General features: G+C 37.5%; 1 protein-coding gene across 8 annotated transcripts; it reads right to left on the bottom strand.

The window, feature by feature from the left end:
• Positions 1-4,222: 4,222 nt before the first annotated feature.
• Positions 4,223-11,780, bottom strand: LOC104221243 (uncharacterized). 8 transcript variants are annotated; one of them, XR_011406183.1, is made up of 8 exons: positions 11,618-11,777; positions 7,998-10,643; positions 7,588-7,908; positions 6,096-6,223; positions 5,875-6,004; positions 5,496-5,787; positions 5,320-5,420; positions 4,223-4,802 (listed from the first exon to the last, which is right to left on the bottom strand). XR_011406183.1 is itself a non-coding variant. In XM_070171048.1 (7 exons), the coding sequence occupies exons 3-7, from the start codon at positions 8,588-8,590 to the stop codon at positions 6,899-6,901; spliced, it is 1,125 nt and encodes a 374-aa protein (XP_070027149.1). In that variant the 5' UTR covers positions 8,591-10,643; positions 11,343-11,422; positions 11,618-11,778; the 3' UTR covers position 6,898. The 8 variants fall into 8 exon arrangements, 6 of the variants coding, with proteins under 6 accessions (XP_070027149.1, XP_070027148.1, XP_009770563.1 ...); XR_709674.2 differs by lacking the exon at positions 7,588-7,908 and having other exon boundaries at positions 10,527-10,643; positions 11,618-11,780; XM_070171048.1 differs by lacking the exons at positions 4,223-4,802; positions 5,320-5,420; positions 5,496-5,787; positions 5,875-6,004; positions 6,096-6,223 and adding exons at positions 6,898-6,940; positions 7,261-7,329; positions 7,408-7,507; positions 11,343-11,422 and having other exon boundaries at positions 11,618-11,778.
• Between the last annotated feature and the right edge of the window lie 308 nt (positions 11,781-12,088).

Here is a 12,088-nt window from a genome sequence, read left to right as displayed (position 1 = left end):
AAGAAAACCCAAAATTAGAAGAAAATAACAAAATCAAACAATTAAAAAGAAGTTTAAAGTTACCAGATGTGAGAAGTACTGAAGATTAAGCGAGCCTAGGCAGATGAATTACAAGCAAGAAGGAAGATGAATAGTGAAATTTTGAGTTCTGAGAGTGAAAAGTTTGAAAAGTGTAAAAGGAGGGCCTCAGGCCCTATTTATAGAAAAGGTCCTGGGGCCCATCTTACCAACCCAATGCGGAGCGATGCGGTCCGCACCACATAGTGTTATGCAAGTTTGAAAAGGCAACCACTGCGGTCCGCACAAAATACCATTGCGGCTGCAGTGGTCCACCGCAGACCACACAAAATGTAGTGCGGCCGCGGTGACAAACTTCAGAGAGCTGGTTGTTTCATCCCTCATTAGTGCGGTCCGCACTGATTTTGTGCACCCGTACTAAGTTCCTTGCGGCCTCACAAAATGTAGTGCGGTCCGCATTGCAAACTTCAGAGACTTAACAATTTTTTTTCACTTTGTCCTGCACTGCATCAACACAAACCTGTAACATCTCACAACCAGTTAGTCCAAAAATAAATTCTATACTACAATGAAAATCAAAGAAAAATAAGAAGAAAAACACATGGGTTGCCTCCCAAGAAGCGCCTGATTTAATATCGTGGCACGACACAGGTTACCATCAAATCATTTGAGATGAAGAAGTGCCACCACATGGTTGTCTTCCATTTTTCCCAAGTAGTGTTTGACCCTATGCCCATTCACTCTGAAAACTTCCCTATTTTTGTTCTTTAAATCAAGTGCACCGAACGGGGTCACACACACCACTTCAAAAGGTCCACTCCATTTTGACTTAAACTTTTCCTGAAACAGACGTAACCGAGAGTTGAACAAGAGAACCAAATCACCCACTTTGAACTCCTTGCTACGAGCATATTTATCATGAAGGTGCTTCATCTTGTCCTTGTATAAGGACGAACTGGAGTAGGCATGGAATCGAAATTCATCAAGTTCATTGAGTTGCTCCACACGAAGATTGGCTGCAACATCCCACTCAAGATTTTGCTTCCTCAAAGCCCACATGGCCTTGTACTCTAACTCAACCGGTAGATGGCAAGCTTTCTCAAACACCAACCGATACAGAGACATACCAATCAGAGTCTTGTAAGCAATCCTATAAGAACATAGAGCATCATCCAACTTCTTTGACCAATCGGTCTTATTTGCATTGACCGTCTTTGACAATATGCTCTTGATTTCCCTATTAGAGACTTCAACTTGGCCACTCGCTTGAGGATGATAGGGAGTAGAAACTTTGTGATTGACACCATACTTTGCAAGCAAAGTGTCAAAAGCTCTATTGTAAAAATAAGACCCCCCCCCCGCCATCACTTATGATTGCATGAAGAGTACCAAACCTTGTAAAAATGCTCTTCTTGAGAAATGCAACAACACTCCGGGCCTCATTGTTGGGCAAAGCCACGGCTTCAACCCACTTTGAAACATAGTCCACCGCCACAAGAATGTATGTGTTCCCACACGAGCTAACAAACGGGCCCATAAAATCAATGCCCCATACATCAAAAATATCAACCTCGAGGATGGTATTGTGAGGCATCTCATCTTTCTTCGAAATTCCACCCACTCTTTGACATTCGTCACACCTCTTCACAAGTTCACTTGCATCTGTGTACAAAGTTGGCCAATAAAACCCACAACTAAGAACTCTGGAAGCCGTCCTCGCCCCACCATGATGGCCACCATAGGGAGAGGAATGACAAGCCTTCAAGATACTCAATTCCTTTTCCTCCGGGATACACCTTCGGATCACACCATCCGTGCAAATCTTGAACAAGTACGGCTCATCCCAACAGAAATCCAAACTATCCCGCTTGGGCTTCTTCCTTTGGTTAGAAGAGAGCTCACACAAGATTATTCCAGTCACAAGGAAATTAGCAACATCCGCAAACCATGGCATACCATTCATCGACACCGAAAGGAGTTGTTCGTCGGGAAATGAATCATTGATCTCTAGGTGATCACGAGGCCTCCCCTCCTCCTCCAAGCGGGACAAGTGGTCCGCCACTTGGTTCTCACTACCCTTCCGGTCCACAATCTCCAAATCAAACTCTTGAAGTAACAAGACCCAACACATCAGTCTAGCTTTGGAATCCTTCTTCGTCATCAAGTACCAGAGTGCGACATGGTCAGTATGGATTATGACCTTGGCACCCATAAGATACTGCTGAAATTTCTCTATTGCGAACACAATAGCCAAAAGTTCTTTCTCAGTCACCGTGTAGTTCAATTGAGCATCATTCATTGTCTTGCTCGCATAGTACAACGGATGAAATATTTTGTTCATTCTTTGATCCAAAACCACCCCAACAGCAACATCGCTCGCATCACACATGAGGTCAGAGGGTAAGCTCCAATTAGGTGCGATAAAGATAGGAGTGGTGGTCAACTTATGCTTGAGAAGTTCAAAGGCTTACATATATTTGTCATCAAACATGAACTTGGCATCTTTTTCCAATAACTTGCACAAAGGATTCACTACCTTCGAAAAGTCTTTGATAAATCTCTGGTAGAACCCTGCATGCCCAAGAAAACTTTGAACTCCCTTGATAGATGTAGGGGAAGGGAGTCTTGAAATAACATCAATTTTTGCTTTGTCTACCTCAATACCATGTTTAAAAATTTTATGCCCAAGAACTATGCCCTCTTCCACCATAAAGTGACATTTCTCCCAATTGAGAACAAGATTGGTTTCTTCACAACGGGCCAAAACTCTATCAAGATTCTTCAAGCACTCATCAAATGAATCACCCACAACACTAAAGTCGTCCATGAACACCTCCAAAATGTCCTCCACCATATCGGTGAAAATGGACATCATACACCGCTAGAATGCAGCTGGTGCATTACACAACCCAAAAGGTATCCTAGAAAAGGCAAAGGTGTCATATGGACAAGTGAATGTGGTCTTCTTCTGATCTTCCGGAGCAATCAAGATTTGGTTGTACCCAGAATACCCATCCAAGAAACAGTATAAGGCACACTCAGCAAGTCGGTCTAACATCTGATCAAGAAAAGGCAAAGGAAAGTGATCCTTGCGGGTCAGTTTATTCAACTTGCGGTAGTCCATGCATACCCTCCAACCGGTGACGGTTCTGGTAGGAATCAACTCATTTTGTGAATTTTCAACCACGGTCATGCCACCCTTCTTCGGTACACATTGCACCGGTGAAGTCCAAGAGCTATCAGAGATGGGGTACACAACCCCGGCATCCAACCACTTGATCACCTCCTTTTTCACCACTTCTTGCATTGCCTCGTTCAACCTCCTTTGATGTTCCAAGAAGGGCTTTGCATCATCTGCCAGAATAATCTTGTGCATATAGAATGCGAGGCTTATCCCCCGAATATTAGCTAGAGTCCATCCAATTGCGTTTTTTCACTTTTGAAGCACCGCCAATGTGGCATCAACCTGCATGTTAGTAAGACAAGAAGAAAGAATAACTAGCAAAGTAGAACTAGGGCCTAAGAACTTATACCTGAGGTGTGGAGGCAGTGGTCTCAACTCCAACACCGGAGGCTCCTCAATTGAAGGTTTTGTTGGTGGAGTCTTCCTATTCTCGAGATCCAAAGAGAGTTTCCTAGGCTCATAAGAGTAAGAGCCCATTCCATGTAAATCATTCACACACTCCACTCGGCCCTCATCATCATTGACATCAAGATTCAACAATACGGCCTCCAATGGGTCCTCCACATTGATCATTGCACTGGTGCCATCAGCTATTACTATTGTGACAAGGTTTACAAAAGAGCACACCTCGGTACTATTGGACTGCTTCAGTGACTTGCACACATGAAAGATCACTTTTTCATCACCCACCCGGAAGGTGAGTTCCCCTGCTTACACATCAACTAAGGCCTTTCCCATAGCAAGAAAAGGTCTCCTCAATATGATAGGAACTTCAACTACAAGAAAATGGCAAAATTGTGACAGACGGTTCGGTCACAATTCCATCACAAATTTGTGTTAGTGACGGAATTGTAACAAAAACGGGGATGTCCCAGAACCTTTGGGCGTAATTTTTTTTTTTTTACGGATCAAATTTCGGTCACAAAATTTTTGTGACAGATTTATGACAAAAATCGTTCGTCGCCATATAGAGGCTATATATAATAGAACATACGAAGTTAAAACATGCCAAAATATAAGTTCTACTAGCAAAAGCCTAAACATATTAAAAATTAGAAAGCATCCAACAATCAAAATCCTGCCAACATTAAAATAGCACTTAGAGAGTATCCAAGTAGCTAAAGTTTAACAATGTTAAATACTTAAGCATTTGGTTAGTCCTTGTTAAAGGGAGTAGGAACACCATATGGGTGAGATGATAACGCCATCTCGCTCATCCTGCGCATCCATAGACCGAAATCGATCATCATTCTGTTGATTCAAAAGCGAGACCTCTTGGTCTACGCGTTTGTTGCACCTCTGCCTCCACGCGCTCTTGAAGAATCCTCTCTTGTGTTTCTCTCATACGCAACACCTCCTCCTCAAGCACTTTGATGCGCTCTTCAGCAGCGGGATCTGGTACTACAGGCAAATGGCGTGAAGTGGCAGCATTGCAGTCTTGATACAAAGTCGCAGCTTGAGAGCCCAATCCATACACGCGTCTTTTCTTCTCTCCGCCGACAACATCCAAGTATAGACGATTTATATCGGCATTTTGAACTTCTTGTGAATCATCGGATGAGCTCGGAATAGCAGCAGCCATCGCAGCTTCCATTTTATCCTACATACATTTATCAAAATAAGAAACTAATGAGAAGTAATATACAAAGATTTCCTATAATTAAGTTTTACAGCTCACTCACATAAGTAACTAAAGAAGCAAAGTTCATTATATGTAGTTTAAAACTTGAATCACAGATGCAAAGAAGCAAATCTCTAAAACTCATAAAAATAATTGTCATATATCAACTTGTCATAGACTCATAGGATTATCATTTTCAAGATTAGAATAAAAAAACTAGACCAGAATAGATGCTATCACAAGTTTTCAAATGATATTCTACTTAAGTAAAAATACACTTATACTTAGTGACTCATAAGCTGATTCTTTGAAGCACAATAAGAAGTAGAATAAGTCACAATATGTGTTTCATTTCTGCATCAGAACAAGAAATTAAATGCTAATTAAACAAGAAATGAGATGATGTGAAGAAGTTTTCAGATAAGTGGATTGCACCAGTAATATTCCTCATATTCATTCTCAAATAAAATGATGAAATATTATAAAAGAAACTTACACCAACAGTTTTAGACTTAGTATCCACAAAGTTCCCATCCTTTTTTTATGCAGCTTCTTAAATATATCCCATGAATTTGCTGGACGATGTAATTCTATTACCTGAATAATAGAGTACAATATTAAAATAGGAGATAAGGTCATATAATTACTCTATTGAAAGGTTAAATTCAATACCAATTTTATAGTATGCTCCACTATAGACCTAGAACAACCGGTATGCTTGCTTGGACCAGTGCCTGGACCACCAGTCTCGCAACACCGATTTTGAGTGGCGACACGAGATTTTTCAAGCCACTTTTCTGATGACCAGTGTGCCTGCCAGCTTTCCCATATATGCTCTTTAATAAAAGTAGGTCTGGTTCTAAATTTTCGCCACTTGTGCAGCTTTTTAGTATACAAGGTAGATGCCACTTTTTTCCCAGTATGTTTGATTATGGCATCCTCAGCAAAACTCCAGATATAATTTCTAACAAAAGATATTTGATCAGTGACATAAATACATATATATACTAAATAATTACTTATAATTTTTTTTATAGAAAGCGATATTTACCATAAATTCATGCCAATAGAAGTCACGAGTGGATTGGCAGACAACCTTCCATGTGTAACCAGTAGCATCTTGCCGCTCCATGAAGGTATCAGTGATGGTCTTCGAGATAGAATGACCATTAGGAACGAACCTGAACAAAATTAAATATAAATAACTAATACATTTCACGATATTTATATTTTTAAAAGTTAAAACATATATACAAAAATATTATTTCTTACTTTTCTCCCACAACTGAGATGGCCGACCGACTAGATGGACATGAGCCGGTAGTAGATCCAACAGAGATATCTGGAGTTCCAGGAGTACTAGGAGTACCAGGAACTGATGATGGCGAGTCACTCATATTCTTGAAAGTTTATTAATTAGCAATGGATCACAGCTTTGAATAAATACAAAATAGCTCATGAAATAACTCTTAACATAATAAATCTTAATAACTGAAGCAACAATGTTCCTTATAAGATAAAGTATTAGCTTTTACATTATATCAGTTCATTTTGTGTATACAAAAGATATGATGTACAGCTTATAACTGAAGCAACAAAGTTCCTTATAATATTAAGTACTAGCTTTCAATTACATTGACACAAAAGATAAGATGTACAACAAAAATTACAAAATATAAGGACATAACCAAATTCACTAAAACAGTACTTTCCTCCTTCCTGATTCTAAGAGAGAATTCAAATTAGATCCATTCAAAAACATAAACTTTTACCACTTTTACCACTTCAAGTAACATTTAGTTTATTCACTTTCTTCATCATCCCCTTCCTCCCCCTCCCCCCTCCCTCCTTCCTCCTCTCCTCCTCCTCCTCCTCCTCCTCCTCCATGTCAATGAGCAAACCATCAGGATCATTCAGTGCATGAGGAGTTTCATCTACAGAAATATCAATTGCATGCACTTGAATGTCATCCTCTTGAAAAGCTAAATCAATAGGTTGTTCTGCTTTTTCTGAAATCTCCAGAACAGATCGTGCCTTTATATTACAAACAGCTAACCATTCATCTGTTGTCCTCTTTAGAGTAGGATAAGTTTCAAGATACGCCTGAGTAGCTTGCACTGCCATAATAAATGGTTCATATTTATTAAAGGTCCTTCTTTTGTAAACATCAACAAGATTATATTGTGCATGTACTCGAGTACCATATTTTGGTATTGGATCAAACCAAGAACATTTAAAATAACACGGTTCGTTTGATTGGTAATGCATGATACATTAACTGTAAAATCTCTGTCAACCGACCGTAATAATCAATATCATCTGCACTGTGGCTAGAGCCCTTGATGCATACACCACTGTTCATCGTAGATCTCTTTGAACCATATCTTTCAGTGTGAAATTAATAACCATTTACAACATATCTATTAAAAGACATAACCTTATATAACGGCCCTTCTGCAAGATCTTTTATGATTTGATTGCCAATGCCCGATGAAGGATCATATGCCTATTGACATTACAGGTAATTAAACACAATTTAAGATTATATTTTACAAGAAAAAAGGAATAGTTTATTAAGACTTACGTATTTCTCAAACCAAGATGCAAATTCTGTTTCAAGTTTAGCATCAATCTCGCTATTTTGAATATTTGGTTGAATTTCTCTCAAAGTATCTTCATAAATTCTAATGAAAGAAAGCTAGTTTAATGTAACAATATCAAATGTACGTAACTGATATTGATATCTATATCATGATTAACTTACCTTATATATGGTTTCACTTCATCACAATTCAACAAAACATATGTACGAGCCGCATGATATTCTTTATCATCTAACCTCCTTGGTTTCTTCTTTCCAAAAGATCGTCCAGCATGCTTGAAAATAGAAAGCATTTCGGGATATTTGTCACCTCCAACCCTACAATCATCCGAATTTCGTGGCACTTTCCTATGCCTTGTCGACACATGTGACTTAAAGTAGTGCGCACAAAAGGATGATGCTTCTTCAACCAAATATGCATTGCATATAGAACCTTCAACTTTATTCTTATTTTTTACTTTGTTCTTCAACTTAAGGAGATACCTTCAATCAATAGAGTAAATCAACATGTAATTAGTTATACATTTATATATTACATTTATGTATCTTATAACATAATTTAGTTTATTTACCTCTCATATGGAAACATCCATCGGCCCTGAACTGGGCTAGCTAAACGTGCTTCGTAAGCTAAATGGATAGGAAGGTGTTCCATAGGATCCCAGAAGCTCGGAGGAAAAATACGCTCAAGCTTACACGAGGTGTGAGGAATATCTTTTTCTAACTGTGCCATGTGTTCCTCTGTTAATGCAGTAGCGGTGAGATCTTTAAAGAAAAGACTCAACTCCGTCAATGGTTGCCATACATTTCGTGGAAGTAGTTCTCGAAATGCAATGGATATTAGGAGTTGCATAAACACATGGCAATCATGACTCTTCATACCAAAGAGTTTAAGCTTGTTCATGTCTACACATCTACCCATGTTAGACACATAACCATTGGGAAATCTCAACTCTTGCAACCACTTACAAAGCACTTCTTTTGCATTCTTTTCTAACATATAACAAGCTTTAGGATACTTTTTGCTACTTTCATCTTGATGCAACTCTGGACGATGACAAAATATTTTCAAATCTGCTATAGATTTGGCATTGTCTTTTGTTTTCCCTTTGACATTCATCACCGTGTTAAAAATATTATCAAACACGTTTTTCTCGATGTACATCACATCAAGGTTATGCCTAATAAGATTTGTTTTCCAGTAAGTCAAGTCCCAAAATATACTTCTTTTCTTCCAACCACATAAACTATTCTTTGCGATTCTTGCATTTATCGCTTCAGAACCAAGTTCTGTGACTTTCTTGAGCCCCAAATCCTCAATCTCCCTAAATATTTGTAAACCCGATTGTTCAGTACATACAACCTTATGTACTGCTTGACCCTTCTTGAATCACCTTTTGTTCCTTCACCACGGATGACCTGATGGTAAGAATTTTCTGTGATTGTCAAACCACGAGGTCTTTCCACCATTGGATAGTGTAAAAGCATATGAGTCTGTCATGCAATAAGGACAAGCTAATTTTCCCGTTGTACTCCATCCCGACAACATTGAATGCGCTGGAAAATCACTTATTGTCCACATCAATGCAACTTGCATTTTAAAATTATTCTTACTTGAAATATCATATGTTTGTGCCCCCTCCTCCCAAAAAATTTTTAACTCTTCAATGAGGGGTTGTAAGAAGACATCAATTTTCTGTTTTGGATTTTTTGGACCAGGTATAATCACAGATAAGAATATGTATTCATCCTTCATGAACATCCAAGGTGGCAAATTATATGGCGTGACTATGACAGGCTAAGAAGAATATTGTTGGCCTGATTGACCAAATGGATTAAACCCATCAGTGGACAATCCCAATCTGACATTTCTCACTTCAGATGCAAAACTTGGATGTGTTTGGTCAAAATGCTTCCAAGCAGGAGAGTCTGAGGGATGACGCATGACACCATCTGTTTCAACCTTTGTAGACGCGGAGTTAAAGGAAAATAATACATCTTCTTATAAGAAATATTAGTTTTCTCCTTGGATTGTTGATATTTTGATCTCTTGAACCGAGGGTGGGCACAAAACTTGCAATTGACAAGTTCGCTATCTTCACGCCAATAAATCATACAACCATTTTTGCAACAGTCGATCTTCTCTACTGGTAAGCCCAACCCTCGCATTAGCTTTTTGGTACTATAAAAGCTATCTGGCATTATGTTATCACTTGGAATTAGTTCTGATATAAATTGACATAACTCATCATACAACTTTTCAGAAAAATGATGTTCTGCCTTTAGATTCAAAAGCCGAGCAACGACAGACAACTGCGAATGTCCGTGTGGGTTTCCCGGCCAAATTTCCTGTTCTGATGCTTTGAGCATATTATAAAGATTTTGCATGGTTGGATTTGGTTCCTCTTCTATATTACCATCAAAAAAAGGCCCACCAACATCAAAAACCATAGACTGAAATACATTATGAGATTGAGAGTTTATAGTTGATGATCATTAAGTACAGTTGGATGTGGCATATAACTTTCTCCATGGTGATACCAACGATAATAATTCGGTTTAAAGCCGTACGTTCCAAGATGTGTCATAATTGTAAACTCATCCAATATATTTTTATTTCGACACTTACGATGATTACAAGGACATCTTAGCTTTTCACCATCCATGCATTCTGGATGTCTTTTAGCAAATGCAACAAACTCCTCAACCCCTATAATAAATCTAGGATTTATGAATCCATCTTCCAATACTCTAGCATACATCCACTCACGATTAGAATTATTCATATTGTACACTTTAACACAAAGAATAAACATGTGTTAGAACTTACATGATGACAAACACGATTATTTGTTGTAATTAAAGTTGTCTATTATCTAGCTGTTTTTTAAAAAGTAAATTTAATCTATTAGAACATATTTGTACTAAAGCAGACATGTCAAGCTTGCATTCTACTATAGAATCCAACAGAAAATGGCACTAATTTAACAAGATTCAATGATAACTAGAAAAGTCACAACTTTCCTACCTAACTGTATCAACATCAATAAAAGTCCCAAGGAAAAAACATATGTAATGCCAAATATTGAAATAGAAATTACCATTCACTAGATAAATCAGAAAAATATCTAGAACTGCGTACTTCTTGGAACTGTTAATTTCTTTTTTAATCTTTCTGTTAGGGAGGTGCTTGACTCCTTGCCTATATGTTGAAGAAACTGATCCAAAAAAGAGAATGAAACAGAAAATATAAATGACTATAGTTTAAGACATTTAGACAAGATAAATAAGATAATTAATATTGTTTAAGAGCACTTAGTTTACTTTATGAGATTCCAGCAATAAAAGGATATAAATCAATTTAGAGTCAGGAAGCAACATATATAGCAGGTATATAACCAAAAACAACCAAAAGAAGGTATAATAACACAAGTTATAGCAAATTAAAAATCACCACCACTCCTAAAGAATTTTTGAAACACTCAAATGCACTCAATATGAGGCTTATCCTACGCACCCGGCCCCTTTCGACAACTAAGAGTAATTTTGAGTTCCTAACCATTGCGACAGTAACTCTACCATGAATGTTATATCCTATGAGGAGGTTGATGAATTGTCTATGAACTATAATGATGAATTAGCTCAAATAGGGGTGAGTCTTGTTTTAACAACAAGGACCATATTCATCTTAGTAACCAGAAAATTATTACCTAAAAAATATCAGAAATTTATTAAGCATATATAGAAAAACTTTTCAAAAGCTGAAAAACAAAAGCCTGCACATTCTTCATTTTTTACTTTTTTCCAAGACAACAAAGTTGATCTGCAATAAGCACAATTGTTTCCTTTAGCAAAAATAAAGCTTTTCCTTTGCTCAAAATTAAGACCAAATCATAAACAAGAAACTAAAATCTCACCTATCTCAGAAGTATTTCAAACCCACTTCAAGTGAATGACCCAATATCAAAGCTTAATAAAGACCCTTTAAAAATTGTACCTAAAATAGTTGCATGCAAAAGCTTTTTAGCTAAATCGGAGTTTTCTAAGCTTAGATAGAAGAACCCAACAGCAATACCCAAATGTTATTCACTTTGGAAAATAACATTCAAGAAAAACATAGACAAATCTGAACAAAAATTGAAAGATCCAAAAGCTATTGATTGTGGATGAAGAGACTGGAGCAAAACCAAACCTGCAAGTGTTGCTGTGGTACTGAGTCTAGAAGGGTACAAGAATCGCCATTTGTGTTTTGTGTTGAAAGAGAGAGAGAAGCAAGGAGGAGTGGAATGAGAAAATGGGTCTAAGTCTTAAGGGTTTTGTGGAATGAGAGGTTTGGCAGAGGAAAACTAAAAGGTGGGCCAAATATTTGGCGGGGGAAACTAAGAAGTGGGCCAAATATTTTGGAAAATAATTTGTAAGTTGTTCAAATATTTGTAAAATTGTGACTGAATGTTCCGTCAAAAATTATTGTCACGAAAAATAAATCTGTCACAAAATTATTTTTATTAGATAATTTCTCTTTTATAATATTGTGACGGAAAATATAATCTGTCACAAATTTTGTGACGGATTTTTGACAAAGTATTGCCATTTCTTCTCTTCTGCCATAATTTTGTGACAAAAATATGTTCGTCACAACGACTAAATTTCATATTTGTCACAA

The sequence above is a fragment of the Nicotiana sylvestris genome, chromosome 3 (assembly GCF_000393655.2).
Source record: "Nicotiana sylvestris chromosome 3, ASM39365v2, whole genome shotgun sequence".
NCBI classification, from domain to species: domain Eukaryota; kingdom Viridiplantae; phylum Streptophyta; class Magnoliopsida; order Solanales; family Solanaceae; genus Nicotiana; species Nicotiana sylvestris.
This window is presented reverse-complemented; position numbering and strand designations above follow the sequence as displayed.

Excerpts from the sequence above, each read along its gene's own strand:
- LOC104221243 (XM_070171048.1), bottom strand. The coding sequence starts at position 8,590 with ATGTACATCGAGAAAAACGTGTTTGATAATATTTTTAACACGGTGATG. Across the intron at positions 7,909-7,997 it reads TGGATGTTTCCATATGAGAG|GTATCTCCTTAAGTTGAAGA; the intron begins GTAAATAAACTA and ends TATTGATTGAAG. Across the intron at positions 6,941-7,260 it reads CAGAAGGGCCGTTATATAAG|TGCAAGCTACTCAGGCGTAT; the intron begins GTTATGTCTTTT and ends TTATTATGGCAG.